General features: G+C 44.7%; 1 protein-coding gene across 1 annotated transcript in view; it reads left to right on the top strand.

Moving 5' to 3' along the window:
• Positions 1–22855, top strand: part of LOC106571806 (wiskott-Aldrich syndrome protein family member 1) — a 181803-nt gene that overhangs the window by 103107 nt on the left and 55841 nt on the right. The window contains 2 exon segments of the mRNA XM_014145271.2: positions 52–214; positions 476–610. Of these exon segments, the coding sequence (XP_014000746.2) occupies positions 82–214; positions 476–610 (268 nt within the window). The 5' untranslated portion in view covers positions 52–81.

The raw sequence follows: 22855 nt of genomic DNA on the forward strand, positions 1-22855 counted from the left end.
GGGATGTAATAACTTAAACCACCTCCTCTCCCGCCCTCCTTCTCTCTCCAGGTGTGGTAGCCGTGGTCCAGGTATCCCAGGATGCCGTTGGTGAAGAGGAGTATTGAGCCCAGGCACCTGTGCCACACGGTGCTGCCGCGGGCCATCAAGAACGAGCTGGAGTGTGTGACCAATGTGTCCCTAGCTAACGTCATCCGACAGCTCAGCAGCCTCAGTGAGTCACACACAATGTCTGCACACATACACACCTTCATAATACACACACACGGACACTCAAAAAACACATTGTTGCACATATACACACACACACATGCTCACACACACTGTTCACACTCACACCTAAACAACACACTCCGTACCCACATTTTTCTGTTAGTTAAGCATGTTTATTCTTTTATTATGCTTGATTGTATTACTGTATTATACTTAAGTGTGTGTATTAAGTGTCTGTTCTCTGTCTGTGTGTGTTCTACAGGTAAGTACGCAGAGGATCTTTTTGGGGAGCTGTTCAACGAGGCCCACTCCTTCTCCTTCCGGGTCAACTCCCTCCAGGAGCGCGTGGACCTCCTCTCTATCAGCGTCACTCAGCTAGATCCTAAGGAGGAGGAGCGTGAGTACCATACACACACCATGTTTTACATAGCTCGACCTAAAAGAGGAGTGTAAGTACAAACACACACACATCAGTGTCAAACACACATACATGCAGGCAACCGTACACTCACACTCAGACACTCTATCCTCACACACTCCTTTCTCTAGCACTTCCACCACTGATTATTCCTCATCAGGATAAACCCATTCCAGTCGTGTGTGTGTGTGTGTGTGTGTGTGTGTGTGTGTGTGTGTGTGTGTGTGTGTGTGTGTGTGTGTGTGTGTGTGTGTGTGTGTGTGTGTGTGTGTGTGTGTGTGTGTGTGTGTGTGTGTAAATGGCCTTAGAGGAACAGGCCACAGTGAGACGGTGTCATTTTTCATCCTTGCAGCTCCAAAGATCCACACTGTACAAACCAAATCCTCCACACACACACTCCCGCATCCGCAGGCTCAATAAGCCCCCATTATAGCCATTCTAACCAGCTGTCCACTGATTCACTTACTGTAGCCCTGCCTCATACAATGGCCTGTCTTTGTGAGGAAATGAGATATCCAGATATATGTGATATGTAATAGTGGTGTAATAGAAAAGAGAAGTATAATGCCCGTCTGTCAATGGAGGGGCCTAGTTAGGCTGTTAGGTAAAACAAGTTCTAGAGAGTGTAGGGAGAGATGGGGGGGGACTTAGAGAGGAGGGTAGTATGAGGCCAATACCACGCTTCTGCGCCGTATCGATTTCCCATTGGCCAACGGGGTTTTTAGAACTTGGATTAGAGAGATAAATAGCTAGATATAGTGCCTTAGAAAGTATTCATACCGTTTGACTTTTTCCATATTTTGTTATGTTACTGCGTGAATTTAAAATGAATTAAATTGAGATGTTTTTGTCACTGGCCTACACACAATACCCCATAATGACAAAGGGAAAACATGTGTTTAGAAATGTTTGCAAATTTATTCACAATGAATTACTAAAATATCTCATTTACATAAGTATTCACATCCCTGAGTCAATACATGTTAGAATCACCTTTGGTAGTGATTACACCTGTGAGTATTTCTGGCTAAGTCTCTGAGCGCTTTACACACCTGGATTGTACAATATTTGCACATTATTATTAAAAAAATTCTTCAAGCTCTGTCAAGTTAGTTGTTGATCATTGCTAGAAAGCCATTTAAGTCTTGCCATAGATTTTCAAGCAGATATAAGTGAAAAATGTAACAAGGCCACTCAGGAATTCAGTGTCGTCTTGGTAAGCAACACCAGTGTATATTTGCCCTTGTGTTTTAGATTATTGTCTTGCTGAAAGGTGAATTTGTCTCCCAGTGTTTGTTGGAAAGCAGACTGAACCAGGTTTTCCTCTAGGATTTTGCCTGTGCTTAGCTCTGTTCTGTTTCTTTTATTAAAAAAACTCCCTAGTCCTTGATGATGACAAGCATACCCATAACATGAGGCAGCCTCCACCATCCTTGAAAATATGAAGAGTGGTAACGTGTTGTATTCAGGAAATAAAGTTAATTTCTTTGCCACATTTTTTTGCAGTTTTACTTTAGTGCCTTGTTGCGAACAGGATGCATGTTTTGTAATATTTTTATTCTGTTCAGGCTTCCTTCTTTTCACTCTGTTATTTAGGTTAGTATTGTGAAGTAACTACAACGTTGTTGATCCATCCTCAGTTTTCTCCTATCACAGCCATTAAACTCTGTTACTGTTTTAAAGTCACCATTGGCCTCATGGTGAAATCCCTGAGCGGTTTCCTTCCTCTCCGGCAATTGAGTTAGAAAAAACGCCTGTATTTTTGTAGTGACTGGGTGTATTGATACACCATCCAAACTGTAATTAATAACTTCACCATGCTCAAAGGGGTACACTTAGTGAGGCATTGGAAAATGTTCTTTGTCTTTGTGGTTGAATCTCTGTTTGAATTTCACTGCTAGACTGTGGGACCTTACAGATAATTATATGTGTGGGGTACAGAAATGAAGTAGTCATTCAAAAATCATATTAAAAACTATTATTGCACACAGGGTGAGTCCATGCAACTTATTATGTGACTCGTTAAACAACATTTTACTCCTGAACTCATTTAGGCTTGCCATTAAAAAGAGGTTGAATACTTATTGACTCAAAACATTTCATCTTTTCATTTTTTATTAATTTGTAACAATTTCGAATAACATCATTCCACTTTGACATTGTGTGAAGGCCAGTGACAAAAATGTAAATTCAAGCTGTAACACAACTAAATATGGAAAAGGTCAAACGGTGTGAATACTTTCTGAAGGCACAGTATATATACACACTATACTGGACTGGGCTGCCTCTGTACATTAACACAACACATTGGTACTCGAGCTAAGGGGGAGGGGGGTAAGAGGTAATAATGTTTGTGAGCGGACCAAGTATTTTTAGGTTGCTCTAAAGCAGAAAGGTGGAATAAACGAGTCGGGAGCAGGTTTTCTTATATTGAACAAAGTTCTCTATTGAGGTATTTTCTCTTCTCAAACACTCCCACACAATCAAGGATGATCTCAAGGATAACACCAATCTTCTTCTTTACAGGGATAAGGAACACAAAGTGAGTAACTTTTAACTATAACATAAATCACGTGTGTCACCGCCTTAGCTGTCCGTTCGCGGAGAGCTCCTTTCGGGCGGTGGTGCAGATGCGTGGTTGCCATTTGCAAGAGGTAGTTTGTCCTCGTCTTTTCCCTTTCGTCAGGAAAACCCTCTCCTTTGGAGAATCAATCACTCTGTTTTTTCCTCCAGGCTCACTCATTGCCGGTTCCCTCCTTTCTCTTGTAGGGTGAAGAAAATAGGTGATTAGTACCGTCAGCTGTGCTTAACTGCCTCTGATCACCTTTACTCACATGCCGGGCTGGGATACTATCCGTGGGACCAGCCTGCCCCCTGGTGGTCCTTCCACATACCTCCCTCCTCAGGACCGGACCGGAAGGCCAGGGGCTAGACGCGCCGCCTTGGTCGCGTTTGGACAGTGCTTCCGCATTCCTGTTCCTTGATCCGGCCCTGTGGATGACATGGAAAGTGAATGGTTGTAATGCAAGAAACCATCTGGCAATTCTGTTATTGTTTCTCTTACCGGCCATCCACATGAGGGGAGCATGGTCAGTAACGAGGGCGAACCTATGCCCAAGTAGGTAGTACCGGAGATAATTGAGGGCCCACTTAATGGCTAGGGCCTCTTTCTCTACGGTAGCATATCTCTGTTCTCGATCACTGAGCTTCCTACTTATGAAGAGAATAGGCCTCTCTGCTTCTCCTTCACCCTGAGCTAGGACAGCCCGAGCCCCGTATCTGAGGCGTCTACCTGCACAATGAACTCTTGGAAGAAGTTGGGAGCCTGCAAGACGGGATCAGAGCACAGGCTATCTTTTAGCTACTGGAAGGCGTCTTCCGTCTCTTCCTTCCGCGCTACATGGTTTGGCAGGTTTTTCTTGATGAGATTTGTGAGGGTGGTGGCAATGGTTGCATATCCAGGGATGAAATGGTCATAATATGCCATTATTCCCAAGAAGGCTCAGACATCCTGCTTCTTCTGGGGCCGAGGCCAGTTCCGAATTGCCCTAGTCTTTTTTGCATGTGGACGTATTTTTTTGTTCCCCACGGTATATCCCAGGTATTCCGCTTCAGACAGACCCAGGCAGCATTTTTTGGGATTTGCTGTCAGCCCTGTAGCCTCCAAGCTCACGAGCACTGCCCGCAGTCACAGGAGGTGGCTATCCCAGTCCTCGCTGTGGATGACAACATCGTCTATGTACGCCGCTGCATACTTTTGATGGGGTCGTAGAATGGCATCCATAAGGCGTTGGAAAGTCGCCGCCGCACCATGCAGTCTGAAGGGCATCATCACATACTGAAAAAGCCCCTCCGGTGTGGTGAAGGCAGTCTTAGGGCGGTCCTCCGGCGCCACCGGCACTTGCCAATATCCCTTCATTAGATCCAGAGTGGTGATAAACTTGGCCTTTCCCAAGCGCTCCAAGAGTTCATCCACGATGGACATGGGATACGCATCGAACATAGAGATTGTTTATGCCCCTAAAGTTGTTGTAGAGCCTCATACTACCGGGTTTGGGGACCAGAACTATGGGACTGAACCACTCACTCGTAGATGGCTCGATCACCCTCATCCTCAGCATCTCCCTTACCTCTTTCTTAGCGACGACTCTGCGTGCCTCAGGAATCTGGTAAGGTCGGATATGCACCTTCTTGCCTGGTTCGGTGTGGATATGGTGAAACAGGACATCTGTTTGTCCTGGGAAGGGAGAGAATGCCTTGCCGATTTGCATAATCTGCTTGTCTAGCTGTCTCAACTGCTCGGGCAGGGGAGTTCTGCCACGGTGCACTTGTAGCGGGACCTCCTCTTTTTCTTTGTCCTCCACCCTCCTCTCTTCCATGGTACTTCTTCAACAGGTTGATATGATAGAGTTGGACCTTCTTCCTCCTGTCAGGTTGCTTGATGCGCTAATTGACCTGTGAGACCATATCCATTACCTCACAGGGCTCCCTCCACTGTGCCAGAAAGCGGTGTTCGGCCGTGGGCATGAGTACCATCACTTTCTCTCCCACAGTGAACTCTCTGGGTGTCGCCAACTTATCGTTGGCCCGGCCTTGAGTCTATTGCGCTTTCTCCATATGCTCCTTTACTATGGGCCCGACTGCCGATAGTCAGTCCCGCATCAGGGTAACATGTTCTATCGTCGACCGGAATGGGCAGGGTTGAGTCATATGACCTCCCAGGTCTCCTAGGCTAAGTCAAGGATCCCTCGACATGGTCTACCGTATAGCAATTTGAACGGGGGAAACCTTGTGGATGCCTGTGATACTTCTTGCAGGGCAAACATTAAGTAGGGCAGAAGCATGTCCCAGTTTTTCTCGTCTCTGGACACCACTCTTCTCAACATGCTTTTAGTCATCTTGTTCAGGCGTTCGCACAAACCGTCTGTCTGTGGATGGAGTATGCTTGTGCGCATCTGTTGAACCTGGTATAACAGACACAGGTCCTTCATCAACCGGGACATGAACTGGGTTCCCTAGTTGGTTAGGATTGTCTTGGGAAGGCCCACCCGGGAGAACAGCATGAACAATTCCTTGTTGATTCCTTTTGACGACATGTTGCGAAGGGGTATGGCCTCAGGGAACTTGGTAGCATACGATAACCAGGATGTACTCGTGTCCTCTGGTTGATTTCGGGAGGGGTCCTACGAGGTCCATAGCTATGCGTTCGAAGTGGGTCTCTATAGTGGGAAGAGGAATCAAAGGGTTACGCAGGTGTGGCCATGGGGCCATACGCTGACATTGATCACACGTCCTACAATACCTGGCCACATCTCGGGTGACACGAGGCCAATAGAACCTCTGCATGATTCTGTCGATCATTTTGTCCCGTGCCAGGTGTCCTCCTAGGACATGGGAATGGGCTAGCTGTAGGACAGTATCCCTGTATGGTCTAGGCACCATTAGTAGTTCCTGCTTTCCCCCTTTCGTAGCACAACCCAATACAAGAGGCCCCGCCTGACTGCATAGTAGGGAAGAGAGGGCTCACCTGATCCGTCGACATTTCTCTCGTCGATTACCTTCACCTTCCTCATGGCATCCCGTAGGTCTGGGTATCTATATGCTGAGCAGTGCCGAACTGTCCCTTTAATTCTTCTGGCAGGCCGACCTCAATAGGAGTGTGGAGGTTGTTCTTCATCCCTGTCGGGGGTGTTCCCTCTGACAGGGCTTCAAATATATCCCGTAGACTCTGCGTCACTCCTTCCTTCCTCCATCGTGTACAAACCTTTGCAGGTGTCTTCATCGGAGGTTTCCTGGAATAGCTGTCGGAGGCGTTGGGTGTGTATTTCTTCCTCTCCTCCAGAGGACGAGGCCGAGGCTACTTTTCCTTGTAGGGCTACACCTGTGGCTTGGACTTGTTTTTTTTATTTTGTCTGCTTTCTTGCCCCCGTGGTGGGCCGAGCCTTGGTGTGTGATAGAGAGACCTGATCCCCTTTGTTCGGTGCATAAAGTTGTCTGCAGAAATTCCTTATATAGGGGACAGTCTCTCCCGATCAATAATGGCACCTTCAGCTGTGGTACTTTCCCCACCCTGACTGTATACCTTCCTTTCGGGGTGAGAATGGACAGACTCATGGTGGGTAATAGTGGGTGTCTCCATGGATACAGGACACGGCTACTTTGTCTGGTAGCAGTGTTGCTGTGGTCACCATCTGCTACTCATATTTTAACCATACTTCCTGATTCGAGAATGGCTACCATGTCTCGTCCTTCTATACAAACCGGAATCTCTGGGGCTGGGGCTATTTCTGCTAACCAACAGGAGCGATCCTGCCCTCTCGGATAGGGATGTGTGGGGACGGGCAGCGATGACTCGGTGGCCATGGACTCGTCCTTTCTGGGACATTGTGGGGCGTAATGGTCCGGAGACTGGCATTTATAGCACCGACCCTGTTGCGTGGGTGATGACTTCTCCCACGTCCGGAGCGGGTTCGGTCGTTTTGGTGGTGGACGTGCCAGGGTTAATCGGGGAACGGTCTTGGCAGAGTCCTTCTGGTCCTCCTTGTCCCCTTTTAACAACTCCCATGTAGATCGGTACGTTTCCATGGCATGGGCTATATCGTCTGCTGACGAGGGGTTTGTTTGCCCCACAAACCTTTTTAAGTCCATGGGTAATTCCTTCAAAATCTTGTCCACTACGAGAGTCTCTACAACATGTCCTACTCCCTTTCCGGGTTCCAGCCACTGTTTTGTTAGTCATATGAGTGCGAAGATCTGGGCCCTCACGGGTTGGTCGGCCATATAGGTCCATTGATGGAACTTTACGGCTCTACCTCTGGCGGTCAGCTGGTACCGGGACAGAATCTCGGTTTTTAGTCGCCTATAGTCAGCAGCTTCGAGGGGGTCCAGGTCATAGTAGGCTTCCTGGGCTATCCAGGTCAAAAGAGGGGCTAACGCACTCGCCCATTCTGTTGGGGACCACTTTTCCAAGGTGGCCATCCTTTCGAACGTCATGATGAAAGCCTCAATATCATCCTCCTTTGAGAGGCGAGGTAAGATGGCGTGAGCAGCCGCTCTCGGCTTCACTCTCGGTTCTTCTCGCCGGCTCAGCTGTTGCAGGAGTTCTGTGGTTGTCTGCTGGGCCGTGATCAACTGTTGTAGCAGAGCGTTATCCATCTTTCTTGTATGGTTCCTCTGTGTCTACAGGTAGATTTTCGTTTTCCTTACTTATCCTCGTGAAACTCGTCCACCTAATGCCTGCATTCTCCACCAATGTGAGTAGACCAAGTATTTTTAGGTTGCTCTAAAGAAGAAAGGTGGAATAAACGAGTCGGGAGCAGGTTCTTACATTGAACAAAGTTCTCTATTGAGGTGTATTTTCTCTTCTAGGACACTCCGACACAATCAAGGATGATCTCAAGGATAACACCAATCTTCTTCTTTACAGGGATAAGGAACACAAAGTGAGTAACTTTTAACTATAACATAAATCACGGGTGTGTCACCGCCTTAGCTGTCCGTTCGCGGAGAGCTCCTTTCGGGCGGTGGTGCAGATACGTGGTTGCCATTCCCAAGAGGTAGTTTGTCTTCTCCCTTTCGTCAGGTAAATCCTCTCCTTTGGAGAATGAATCACTCAGTTTTTTCCTCCAGGCTCCCTCATTGCCGGTTCCCTCCTTTCTCTTGTAGGGTGAAGAAAATAGGTGATTAGTACCGTCAGCTGTGCTTAACTGCCTCTGATCACCTTTACTCACATGCCGGGCTGGGCTACAATCCGTGGGAACAGCCTGCCCCCTGGTGGTCTTTCCACAGTTTATTAATTCACAGGATCAATACTTAAAGTCCCTTAATTTAAATATTTGAGCATGGCATGTATCAATGCTTTGTGTGGAGTTGTTGCCTTGGAGTTATTCTTGTATTCACTTCAGCTATATTAGTGTCCCACTTAGGTCCGCTGACACCTTTTATACACACTCCTTTTCTCCTCTTCCTCCATTCTTCCACCTCCCCTCATCTTCATCCCTCCCTCCCCTCTTCTCCTCTTCCCTCAGCTCCCTCCTCCACATATTTGTGCAAATGTTATGATGTGTGTGATTTAATAGTCCATTCTGCTATAGAGAGGATATAATTCCATTCCCGTCATGTTGTGACTCCACACTGTCTGGACTACTACGGGTTCACCCTGTCATACACTCTCTCCAGGGGTTACAGGCTGGACCAACACACAGACACACATACTCCTCATATCCAGGCCCCAAGCAACTCCACAGTACCAGGGTGCAGGAGTTAACCTCTATGGGACCGGCGGGACGAATTCGTCCCACCTACGTAACAGCCACTGCCAGCCTGTGGCGCGATTTTCAAAATCTTCAAAATCCTATTACTTCAATTTCTCAAACATATGACTATTTTACAGCCATTTAAAGATAAGACTCTCGTTAATCTAACCACACTGTCCGATTTCAAAAAGGCTTTACAACGAAAGCAAAACATTAGATTATGTCAGCAGAGTACCAAGCCAGAAATAATCAGACACCCATTTTTCAAGCCAGCATATAATGTCACCAAAACCCAGAAGACAGCTAAATGCAGCACTCACCTTTGATGATCTTCATCAGATGACAACCCTAGGACATTATGTTATACAATACATGCATGTTTTGTTCAATCAAGTTCATATTTATATCAAAAACCAGCTTTTTACATTAGCATGTGACGTTCAGAACTAGCATACCCCCGCAAACTTACGGGGAATTCGCTAACATTTTACTAAATTACTCACGATAAACGTTCACAAAAAGCATAACAATTATTTTAAGAATTATAGATACAGACCTCCTCTATGCACTCGATATGTCCGATTTTAAAATAGCTTTTTGGTGAAAGCACATTTTGCAATATTCTAAGTACATAACCCAGGCATCACGGGCTCGCTATTTAGACACCCGGCAAGTTTAGCACTCACCATAATCATATTTACTATTATAAAAATGTCATTACCTTTTGTTGTCTTCGTCAGAATGCACACCCAGGACGTCTACTTCAATAACAAATGTTGGTTTGGTCCAAAATAATCCATCGTTATATCCGAATAGCGGCGTTTTGTTCGTATGCGTTCCAGACACTATCCGAAATAGTAAAGAAGTGTCGCGCGCTTGGCGCAATTCCTGACAATAAAATTCAAAGTATTCAATTGCCGTACGTCGAAGCATGTCAACCGCTGTTTAAAATCAATTTTTACGTCATTTTTCTCGTAGAAAAGCGATAAAATTCCGACAGGGAATCTCCTTTTCGGCAAACAGAGGAAAAAATCCCAAAGGCGGGGGCGGTCGGGGTCACGCGCATAAGCTAGTGTCTCTTGATGGGCCACTTGAGAAAGGCGATAATGTGTTTCAGCCTGGGGCTGGAATGACGACATTCTCTTTTTTCCCAGGCTCTGAGAGCCTATGGACGACGTGGGAAGTGTCACGTTAGAGCAGAGATCCTTAGTAAATGATAGAGATGGCAAAGAAGTTCCAGAAATGGTCAGACAGGCCACTTCCTGTAAAGGAATCTCTCAGGTTTTGACCTGCCATTTGAGTTCTGTTATACTCACAGACACCATTCAAACAGTTTTAGAAAATTTAGGGTGTTTTCTATCCATATGTAATAAGTATATGCATATTCTAGTTACTGAGTAGGAGTGGTAACCAGATTAAATCGGGTATGTTTTTTATCCAGCCGTGTCAATGCTGCCCCCTAGCCCTAACAGGTTAACAAATCAGCCAGTGTAACAAACACCACAAAACTCACAGAAACAAAATACTTTGAAAGGGAATACCTAGTCAGTTGAAATGTGTCTTCCGCATTTAACCCAACCCCTCTGAATCAGAGAGATGCAGTGGGCTGCCTTAATCGACATCCACATCTTTGTCGCCCGGGCAACAGTGGGTTAACTGCCTTGCTCAGGGGCAGAATGACAGATTTTTACCTTGTCAGCTCGGGGATTCAATCCAGCAACCTTTCGGGTACTGGCCCAACGCTCTAACCACTAAGCTACCTGCCGAAATACAACTAAGCAAGCACTGTTGAGCTCCTGCTAAGCTGAGTTGGCTATCACACACAAACACACACACATTGGAAGGGTGAGTGTAGCCTGGCTTTATCTCTCCTTGTAATATAAGCCTGCCTTCTGTGTTGTAGCTCCAGTTCGGTCCTATAGGTGACAGTGAAAAAGGATCAGATCCATTTGGATTGGGGTTGGGGTGGGGTAGTGTTGGTTTGGTGTTGGGTTGGGTTGGGCGGGGTGTGGTAGAGGGGCAGAGACACGGCTATACTGCATAATACTGAGCTCTGCAGTAAAAGCAGTGGAGTGTTAAGTCTTTGTTCTGCAGACTACAGCGGAGGTTAAAATGGCTGAACTGTCTACAGGTTAGTTTGAGATCTCCAGCTGCAGAGAGTTGCAGTATGTGCCATTAGACTCCACACAACAGTGTGTGTCTATGTGTGTGCCATTAGCCTCCAAACAATAATCATTACAAGTTAATTTAATCATCACAGAGTTACTGTAATGATACAACAAGACATAAATTAACACAGCTTGTTCTGCAACTATATGACAAAATAGGGAAAGAAGTGGTAAAGAGATAAAAATGGTGTATGTAGTAAAAAGAGCGAAAGAGATGTGACAGAGAGATGGACGGTTATGGGAAGGGCTTAAGATTTGTTTCCCGTAAGATGCACTTTTCATCCCCCACCACACACACAGACACACACACACACACACACACACACACACACACCCCTCTCCACCGCAGGAATTCTGGGTAATGGTCTGTGTGAGTCTGTAGTCCCTGAGAAAGACAGTGAGGAGGCCGCAGAGCAAGGGAAGGAGAGGGGATTGAGAGAGTGAGTGCAGGTGCCGTCATGTTGTAAATCAAGGCAGGGGGGTAAGGAGATAAAGAGAGGTCGCTGAGAGGAGTACGTGAGTGGGGGATGAAGAGGATAAAGGGGTCTCTTAAAGGAATAGAACCATTGAGGCGGATGAGGTTTACATTAACACAAGAGTGGGAAGGGCTGGTGTGTGTGTGTGCGCACATTTTGGAGAAAGGTGGTGTGGTTGTATGTAGGTGAGCTATCTAAAGAAAGAGCATGCAAGATGACTAGCTCATGGGGAGAGAGAAGACACTGTTTTGATGCATACAGCATGAAATAAAATGTTATTGGTCGCATACACATATTTAGCAGATGTTATTGCGGGTGTAGCGAAATTCTTGTGTTCCTACCTCAAACAGTGAAGTAATATCCAACAATTCACAACAATACACACAAATTTAAAAGTAAAACAATGGATTTAAGAAATATATAAATATTAGGATGAGCAATGTCGGGGTCCGGAGTGTATTTATATACACTACCGGTCAAAAGGTTTTTAGAATACCTACTCATTCAAGGGTTTTACTTTATTTTTTACTATTTTCTACATTGTAGAATAATAGTGAAGACATCAAAACTATGAAATAACACATATGGAATCATGTAGTAACCCAAAAGGTGTTAATCAAATCAAAATATATTTTGTATTTGAGATTCTTCAAATAGCCACCCTTTGCCTAGATGACAGCTTTGCACACTCTTGGCATTCTCTCAACCAGCTTCCCTTGGAATACTTTTCCAACAGTCTTGAAGGAGTTCCCACATATGCTGAGCACTTGTTGGCTGCTTTTCCTTCACTCTGCGGTCCGACTCATCCCAAACCATCTCAATTTGGTTGAGGTCAGGGGATTGTGGAAGCCAGGTCATCTGATGCAGCACTCCATCACTCTCCTTCTTCATAAAATATCCCTTACACAGCCTAGAGGTGTGTTGGGTCATTGTCCTGTTGAAAAATAAATGATAGTCCCACTGAGCCCAAACCAGATGGGATGGTGTATCATTGCAGAATGCTGTGGTAGCCATGCTGGTGAAGTGTGCCTTGCATTCTAAATAAATCACAGACAGTGTCACCAGCAAAGCACCCCCACACCATAACACCTCCTCCTCCTCCATGCTTTACGGTGGGAAATACACATACGGAGATCATCCGTTCACCCACACCGCGTCTCACAAAGACACGTTGCTGCTATTCTTTATTATTTATGCATAGTCACTTTAACTCTACCTACATGTACATATTACCTAAATTACCTTGACTAAACAGTGCCCCCGCACATTGACTCTGTACCGGTACCCCCTGTAAATAGCCTCACTATTGTTGTTTTACTGCTGCTCTTTAATTATTTGTTACTTTTATTTCTTATTTTTTACTTATCTATATTTCACTTAACGTGTATTTTTCTTAAAACGGCATTGTTGGTTAAGGGCTTGTAAGTAAGCATTTCAGTGTAAGGGCTACACCTGTTGTATTCGGCGCATGTGACAAATAAAATGTTATATGATTTGAACCAAAAATCTCCAATTTGGACTCCAGACCAAAGGACAAATTTCCACCAGTCTAATGTCCATTGCTTGTGTTTTTTGGCCCAAGCAAGTCTCTACTTCTTATTGCTGTCCTTTAGTAGTGCTTTACTTGCAGCAATTTGACCATGAAGGCCTGATTCACACAGTGTGTACATGTGGATGTATTTCAAGCCCTACCTTCAAACGCAGTGCCTCTTTGCTTGACATCATGGGAAAATCAAAAGAAATCAGCCAAGACCTCAGAAAATAATTGTAGACCTCCACAAGTCTGCTTCATCCTTGGGCGCAATTTCCAAACACCTGAAGGTACCACATTCATCTGTACAAACAATTTTACGCTAGTATAAACACCATGGGACCACGCAGTCATCATTACGCTCAGGAAGGAGACGCGTTCTGTCTCTTAGAGATTAACGTACTTGTGTGAAAAGTGCAAATCAATCCCAGAACAACAGCAAAGGACCTTGTGAAGATGCTGGAGGAAACGGGTACAAAAGTATCTATATCCACAGTAAAACTAGTCCTATATCAACATAACCTGAAAGGCTGCTCAGCAAAGAAGAAGCCACTGCTCCAAAACCACCATAAAAAAGTCAGACTATGGTTTGCAACTGCACATGGGGACAAAGATTGTACTTTTTGGAGAAATTGTCTTCTGGTCTTATTAAACAAAAATAGAACTGTTTGACCATAATGACCACCGTTATGTTTGGAGGAAAAAGGGGAGGCTTGCAAGCCGAAGAACACCATCCCAACCGTGAAGCACGGGGGTGGCTGCATCATGTTGTGGGGGTGCTTTGCTGCAGGAGGGACTGGTGCACTTCATAAAATAGATGGCATCATGAGGGAGGAAAATTATGTGGATACATTGAAGCAACATCTCAAGATATCAGTCACGAAGTTAAAGCTTGGTCGCAAATGGGTCTTCCAAATGGACAATGACCCCAAGCATTCCAAAGTTGTGGCAAAATGGCTTAAGGACAACAAAGTGGCCATCACAAAGCCCTGACCTCGATCCTATAGAACATTTGTTGGCAGAACTGAAAAAGTGTGTGCGAGCAAAGAGGCCTAGAAACCTGATTCTGTTACACCAGCTCTGTCAGGAGGAATGGGCCAAAATTCACCCAACTTATTGTGGGAAGCTTGTGGAAGGCTGCCCGAAATGTTTGACCCAAGTTAAACAATTTAAAGGCAGTGCTACCAAATACTAATTGAGTGTATGTTAACATCTGACCCACTGGGAATGTGATGAAAAAAATTAAAGATTAAATAAATCCTTCTCTCTACTATTATTCTGACATTTCACATTCTTAAAATAAAGTGGTGATCCTAACTGACCTAAGACAGGGAATTTTTACTAGGATATCAAATGTCAGGAATTATTTAAAAAAAAACGGTGTTTAAATGTATTTGGCTAAGGTGTATGTAAACTTCCGACTTCAACTGTACCAACAAAAGGCTGTGATCATTCTACAGGGGTCCCTGCAGCGTACGCTCAAAATGGTGTGATTAAAACGCTTATATAGAACGTCCAGTTTTGATTGATTCAACCGTCAGCATTTGAGCTAGCTTACAAAGTTATGTCCTGAATGTGAGCAGTTTATTTTTGGATGCAATGTTCAGATATTCACAGAAGTAGCAAAAGCATACACAATCATCCAAACTGGAAAATGTAGGCTACATTAGTCCTAGCGCTAACTGAGGAAAGATTGACGCAACACAAGCGGTCATATTTTGATAACTATCGGCTGACAGAAACCACAAAATGAATTAGCTAATAGCAATAACTATTTAAATTCATCACATCACGGGTGAGCTCAACATTGATCGAAATAATTGAGTAAAACACTTTATAGAAATGAAAAGTAATCCGACAAGGGTAGTTTGTATTTTGTCAACCAAATATAATGAGAGGAGAAAAGATGAGTTTAGTCTATTTGCAGTTTGCATGTTGAAGGGGGTGTGTCGTCTACGATCATTTACTTCCTTTCATTCACTTCCGGAAGTTTACCCGAAAGATAAGTGAACCATTCCTTCACCTCATTATAATAACTTTTGGTCTGACAGATGTTTACGTGCCATGCAGAATGCATTGTATAATGTCAACAAACATGGCGCCACACATAGCTGGCATATAGCTTAGCATTAGCTCATTATAATCAGTACAACCTTCAAATAAATATTTTACACACGTCATAGGTGTCCATTACAATCTATGCAATAAACAGAATGCGTTATTTGTCACCAGTACTTGAAAATGTGAATAAAACTGTAAATACATTATGCTCCATATATACATGTCTCATTACTACCTCTGAGGGTTTAGAGCTTGAGGTAGTAACCTCACACAAGTACTTGGGACTATGGCTAAACGATACACTGTCCGTCTCTCAGCACATGTCAAAGCTGCAGGCTAAGGTTAAATCTAGACTTGTTTTCCTCTATCGTAATCGCTCCTCTTTCACCTCAGCTGCCAAACTAACTCTGATTCAGATGACCATCCTACACATGCTAGATTATGGAGATGTCATTTATAGAGCGGCAGGTAAGGGTGCTCTCGTGCGGCTAGATGTTATTTATCATTCAGCTATCAGATTTGCTACCAATGCTCCTTATAGGATACATCACTGCACTCTATACTCCTCTGTAAACTGGTTATCTCTGTATTCCCGTCGCAAGACCCACTGGTTGATGGTTATTTATAAAACCCTCTTAGGCCTCACTCCCCTCTATCTGAGATATCTACTGCAGCCCTCATCCTCCACATACAACACCCGTTCTGCCAGTCACATTCTGTTAAAGTTCCCCAAAGCACACACATCCCTGGGTCGCTTGTCTTTTCAGTTCGCTGCAGCTAGAATGAGCTGCAAAAAACACTCAAACTGGACAGTTTTATCTCAATCTCTTCAATCAAACACTCAATCACGGACACTCTTACTGACAGTTGTGGCTGTTTTGCATGCTGTATTGTTGTCTCTACCTTCTTGCCCTTTGTGCTGTTGTCTGTGCCCAATAATGTTTGTACCATGTTTTGTGCTGCTGCCATATTGTGTTGCTACCATGTTGTCATGTTGTGTTTCTACCATGTTGTGTTGCTACCATGCTGTGTTGTCATGTTGTGTTACTACCATGCTGTGTTGTCATGTGTTGCTACCATGTTGTGTTTCTACCATGCTGTGTTGTCATGTTGTGTTACTAACATGCTGTGTTGTCATGTGTTGCTGCCGTGCTATGTTGTTGTCTTAGGTCTCTCTTTATGTAGTGTTAAATTTGTTCTTAACTGACTTGCCTAGTTAAATAACAGTTAAATAAATAAAATAAATATTGTTTACATTCTCATGTTTCTTTAACTCGCATCGTAGTTCTTGTGTGTTCTTTAATCTAATTTCTATTATTATCTATGTGGTTATTATTCTTATTATCATCAACGCATTGTTGGGGAACAAAAGGTACGAATTTCACTGTACTGTTTTACACCCGTTGTATCCTGTGCACATGGCGATTAAACTTTGAAACCGGAATCTTGCTCACTACCAAACATGTGTAGATAGATTTTACTATCGCTCTTGTCATAACTTTCCTGCGATGATCTGAAGGATCAGGTTACATTGGGTCCGCTCTACAGCGTGCCGTCTCTCGTAGAGGGGGAGAGCGGGAAGTCGTCTGTTTTATGGGCGGTCATAAACTTTGAAACCGGAAACTTGCTCACTACCAAACATATGTAGATAGATTTTACTATCGCTCTTGTCATAACTTTCCTGCGACGATCTGAAGAATCAGGTTACAGTGGGTCCGCTCTACAGCGTGCTCTCTCTCGTAGAGGGGGAGAGCGGGAAGTCGTCTGTTTTATGGGCGGTCATAAAATACGCTGCCTCTATGCTCTGTAGTGTTCGAGAATTGAATGTAAACTTTGGAACACAGAGAGACACTTGGACATCAAAAGTTGGAATAATTAAACAATATTTATATTTTTGAGAATGTGGGAGTGGTCCGTGGACATTTAAGGGACAGTCATGATGAGTGTGTTTCATTTGGTGATCTCATGAAGGACAGGAAACATTTTTTTTTTACATTTACATTTCCCAGCTGTCAGGTTTACATTTAAATATTGTGAAACGTATGTGATTAAACATGAAACTATTTGTGAAAAGATGTAATGTGATGTTAACCGTCTAAATGAGAGTATGGATTTTCATATAAAGTTTTACTTTTTTCCCACCTTTATTTTACCTGATATGGATAGGGGGCAGTATTTTCACGGCCGGATGAAAAAACTTACCCAATTTTAAACTGGTTACTACTCTTGCCCAGAAACGAGAATATGCATATTATTAGTAGATTTGGATAGAAAACACTCTAAAAGTGTTTGAATGGTGTCTGTGAGTATAACAGAACTCATATGGCAGTGTCACGCCCTGACCTGAGAGAGACTTTTTATGTCTCTATTTAGGTTTGGTCAGGGTGTGATTTGGGTAGGCATTCTATGTCTTTTTTTCTATGTTTTTGTATTCCTTTGTTTTGGCCTGGTATGGCTCTCAATCAGGGACAGCTGTACATCGTTGTCGCTGATTGGTAGCCTGTTTTTCCGTTGGGGTTTGTGAGTAGTTATTTTCCTGTTTAGTTCTTGATAACCTGACAGAACTCTTGCTAGTCGTTTTTGTTTATTTTGTAAAGTGTTCATTTTTTCTATTAAAAGTCAAGATGAATACATTCTCCACTGCACCTTGGTCCCCTCTGTCAGACGATCGTTACAGAACTACCCACCAACCAGGGACCAAGCAGCGTGGCCAGGAGAGGCAGCCCCAATATTTTTTTTGTGGGGGGGGGGCACACGGGACGGTCGGCCGAGCCGAGGATGGAACCAGAGCCAGTCGGGGTGAAGTTGGAGGTGAGCGAAGGGAGCGAAGCAGAGACAGTGAAGGAGTTGATGGGGAGATTGGAGGAGAGAGCGATGAGAGAGCTGCTGTGTTGGTGCATGAGGCATGACATTCGCCCTACGGAGCGTGTCCTCAAATTGATGTCACCTGAGTCAGCTCTCCATACTCGTTCTGAGGTGCGTGCTAGCCGTCTGGTGAAGACTGTGCCAGCCCCACGCACCAGGCCTCCTGTGCGCCTCCCCAGCCCTGCACGTCTTGTGCCAGCTTGGCGCTCCAGACCTCCAGTGCACCTCCACAGCCCGGTGAGTCCTGCGCCCGCTCCACGCACGGTTTCCCCAGTTCGCCTGGAGAACCCAGTGCGGCTTGAGCCAACTCCCCGTGCTTACCGTGGCGAGCAGGCCCCGTGCTATGGGGTGATGCGCACGGTGTCGAGGCCGAGCATCCACAGGCCGGTGTGCTCGGTGCCAGCGTCCCGCATTTGCCGGGGGGAAGCGGGCACCCAGCCTGTACGGGTGGTGCCAGTCCTGCGCTCGAGACCGCCAGTGTGGCTCCACGGCCCAGTGTATCCGGTGCATGCTCCCAGAGCCAGGCCTCCTGCAAGTCTCTCCAGCCGGGTGAGTCCTGTGCCTGCTCCTAGAGCCAGGTCTCCTGCAAGTCTCCCCAGCCTGGTGCGTCCTGAGCCAGAGTCGCCCGCCAGTCCGGCGCAGCCAGAGTCACCCGCCAGTCCGGCGCAGCCAGAGTCGCCCGGCAGTCCGGCGCAGCCAGAGTCGCCCGGCAGTCCGGCGCAGCCAGAGTCGCCCGGCAGTCCGGCGCAGCCAGAGTCGCCCGGCAGTCCGGCACAGCCAGAGTCGCCCGCCAGTCCGGGGCCCGCGGCGAGGGACCCCGCTCTAGAGGCGCCACCAAAGTGGGGTGAGTGAGCCAGTGGTGGAGCGGGATCTGCGTCCCGCTCCAGAGCCGCCACCGTGGAGAAATTCCCACCCAGACCCTCCCCTATAGGTTCAGGTTTTGCGGCCGGAGTCCGCACCTTTGGGGGGGGGGTACTGTCACGCCCTGACCTGAGAGAGCCTTTTTATGTCTCTATTTAGGTTTGGTCAGGGTGTGATTTGGATGGGCATTCTATGTCCTTTTTTCTATGTTTTTGTATTTCTCTGTTTTGGCCTGGTATGGCTCTCAATCAGAGACAACTGTACATCGTTGTCGCTGATTGGGAGCCATATTTAGGTAGCCTGTTTTTCCGTTGGGGTTTGTGGGTAGATATTTTCCTGTTTAGTTATTGATAACCTGACAGAACTGTTGCTAGTCATTTTTGTTTATTTTGTAAAGTGTTCATTTTTTTCCATTAAAAGTCAAGAGGAATACATTCTCCGCTGCACCTTGGTCCCCTCTGTCAGACAATCGTTACAGGCAGGCAAAAACCTGAGAAAAAGTCAACCAGGAAGTAGGATCTGAGAAATGTAGTTCTTCTTTCTAGTCCCTTTCGAAACTAGAGTATCTGTGCTGTTACTTTACACTTTCTAAGGCTTCCATTGGCTGTCTAAAGCCTCCAGAAAGTGGTTTGAGCCTTCTCCTGTCTCTGGGCAGAGAATATTATCGCAATTCTACGTTAAAAATACCATAAAAATTGATTTTATACAGCGTTTGACATGCTTCTAAGTACGGTAATGGAACATTTTGACTTTTTGTGTCTCGAATTGTGCTCGCGCGTTACCCTCTGGATAGTGACCTGAACACACGAACAAAACGGAGGTATTTGGACATAACTATGGATTATTTCGAACAAAAAAAAAAACTATTTCTTGTGGAAGTAGCAGTCCTGGGAGTGCATTCTGACAAAGATCAGCAAAGGTAATACAATATTTCTAATACTAATTCTGAGTTTAGGTTGCCCCAAACTTGGCGTATTTTTGAGAAAATTGAATTGTGGTATTTTTGTTGTTTTTGTATTTCGCGCCATGCGATCCCATTGGCTGTTGGCTAGGGGTTCCGCTAGCGGAACGCCTAGATGTAAGAGGTTTAACCAGGGAGGCCAGTTGAGAACAAGTTTTCATTTACAACTGCGACCTGGCCAAGATAAAGCAAAGCAGTGTGACAAAAACAATAACACAGAGTTACACATAAACAAACATACAGTCAATAACACAATAGAAAATATATGTGCAGTGTGTGCAAATGTAGAATAGTAGGGAGGTAAGGCAATAAATAGGTCATGGAGGCAAAATAATTACAATTTAGAATTAACACTGGAGTGATAGATGTGCAAGTAGAGCTACTTGGGTGCAAAAGAGCAAAAGGATAAGTAACAATATAGGGATGAGGTAGTTGGGTGTGCTATCTACAGATTGTCTGTGTACAGCTACAGTGATCAGTAAGCTGCTCTGACAGCTTAAAGTTAGAGAGGGAGATATAAGACTCCAGCTTCAGTGATTTTTACAATTTGTTCCAGTCATTGGCCGCAGTGAACTGGAAGGAAAGATGGGCAAAGTAAATGTTGGCTTTGGGTTTGGCGACAAATATGTAGTGAGGGCCAGCCAATGAGAGCATACGGGTCGCAGTGGTGGGTAGTATATGGGGCTTTGGTGAAAAAACGGATGGAACTGTGATAGACTACATCCAATTTGCTGAGTAGAGTGTTGGAGGCTATTTTGTAAATGACATCGCCAAAGTCAAGGATCGGTAGGATAGTCAGTTTTACAAGGGTATGTTTGGCAGCATGAGTGAAGGAAGCTTTGTTGGAAATAGGGAGCCGATTCTAGATTTAATTTTGGATTGGAGATGCTTAATGTGAATCTGGAAGGAGAGTTTACATTCTAACCAGACACCTAGGTATTTGTAGTTGTCCACAATTTCTGTGGTGTCGTCTGCTTAGAGGTGGATCAGAGAATCGCCAGCAGCAAGAGCGACATCATTGATATATACAGAGAAAAGAGTCGGCCCGAGAATTGAACCTTGTGAATCAACTAGTCATAGCCACACACCCGTGAGCCCAGACATCACATTTAGGCGTCATAGAACCGCCCCTTCTTCCACAGAGTATAAAACCCACTTCCTACAAAATGTACATTAAGTCAGAGAACGCCGGGACAGAGTCCCCACGTTTGAATGGCTACAATTCGCTGAAGCGACATGTTGAAATGGCAACGGAGGCCATACAGCTGTAGTTTTGGCTACACAGCTGGAAATGGTTCAACTCTAGACTATCGATCACTACAGAATAAGAGCAAATCCTAGACGTATCAGTACTAGTCTGCAGCTGGAAATTACGTAAGTCTAGTACGAGAATACCGACAACCGCATCTATTCTATGCAACAACCATCTGTACGCCTGACGTATCCATTACAACAGACACTATCCAGAGCCGCTGAGAAAGCGACAACTACGAAAGACATTGACTTCTGGGGATACGGGCATAAATATATACATTGCAATTATTCTCGAATAGCGGCCGTTCATGTGCAAAGGGTTAGCATTTCAATGACTATAATTATCAACTGTGTGTAGTGAATCCATTTTGTCTCTCCCGCTCTTTTCCTGTCCCCACCCCTTTCCATTGTCTACCAAGCCATCATACCGGTTTAGCCCACTAGGGACTTATCAATGCATTGTGTTAGTAACCAATATCTACTGTTTGTTTGTTATGTATTTCTATGATTATTTAGTTAGTTGGTAAATAAATAATTAAGCCAATTTGTGTATCATTGATTCATGATTTAGGCTTTCTGCAGATATCCAAGGGTTTGTGACATTCAGATATGAGAACTGATGAGGTAATACGAATACATTAATGAGAATGACTAATCGATAAGATATGAAAATGTCTGAAGAGTTGATTCGGGAAATAGAGACTATAAACATTTTCCCTTGGTGCCCCAAATTCATAGTTAATTTAAGTTTACATCATTAGTTTAATAACGTAATAAGAATTACACAGATAATTGATTTGATAAAATAACAGTCTTCACTTTTAATGATAGTCACAGACACGACATATTGACGCCCCGTGCGAGGAATCTAAGATAGAATTAGGCATTTATTTTGATTCAGCCTATATAAAAATTTTAAAGCACCATGCATTATACACCCAGGTTATGTGTTACAGCATGGGAGTTGTAGACAGGAATTATTGGTTGTGTGTGTTTGCCCTTAGAAGGTGTCCCGGTGTCGCATATTTGATGACGTCAGGGTGTCTTAGGAGTTGGTAAAGTTAGTGATTTACATTTCTAGTGCTAGGACACGATCCAGCTGCTTATAGAAAATAGACAAATACACGCATTGGGCCAAACGTGCTATTTCTGTCTCCCCTGTTTCAAAACCGGGTAGACTCAGTCATTATTCATTTCTCGAGCGAGGACACAGAGCCAGCCGATTGAAATTTGAGGAGATATTAGCTGTTCAAGCAATAATTCTCGGTCCCCCGTGTTTTCAGTAGCATGGGTAGGGCACAGGCGTATCTTTTTCCTAAAATTTACAGCAAGTTCCGGGAACTTAGTGCTAGCATTGAAGATCGCCAAAAAGGGTTTGAACGTAAGACGTTATTAGTAAAACCGATCCCTTGTTTAAGGGGATCCTATGTTATGATTTGAAAGTGTACAAAGTAGGATTAGCTTGCACGAGATGCTAAGCTAACAAAGGGAAAGCAGCAATTTTGTTTTTCCGGTGTCACGTTGAAATTCCTCTCTTGGGCGATGGAAGTCCCGCCCCATGTACTTCCATTTGTTATCAGCTTTCTGAGATCAGTGACCCCTGGTGGTGAAGAATGGGTGGCAGGTAGCCTAGTGGTTAGACGGTTGGGCCAGTAACCGAACGGTTGCTAGATCGAATCCCCGAGCTGACAAGGTAAAGACAGTTAACCCACTGTTCCTAGGCTGTCATTGTAAATAACAATTTGTTCTTAACTGACTTGCCTAGTTAAATAAAGGATCAATTAAAAAATAA

Source organism: Salmo salar, chromosome ssa15 (genome assembly GCF_905237065.1).
Source record: "Salmo salar chromosome ssa15, Ssal_v3.1, whole genome shotgun sequence".
In the NCBI taxonomy this organism is placed as follows: domain Eukaryota; kingdom Metazoa; phylum Chordata; class Actinopteri; order Salmoniformes; family Salmonidae; genus Salmo; species Salmo salar.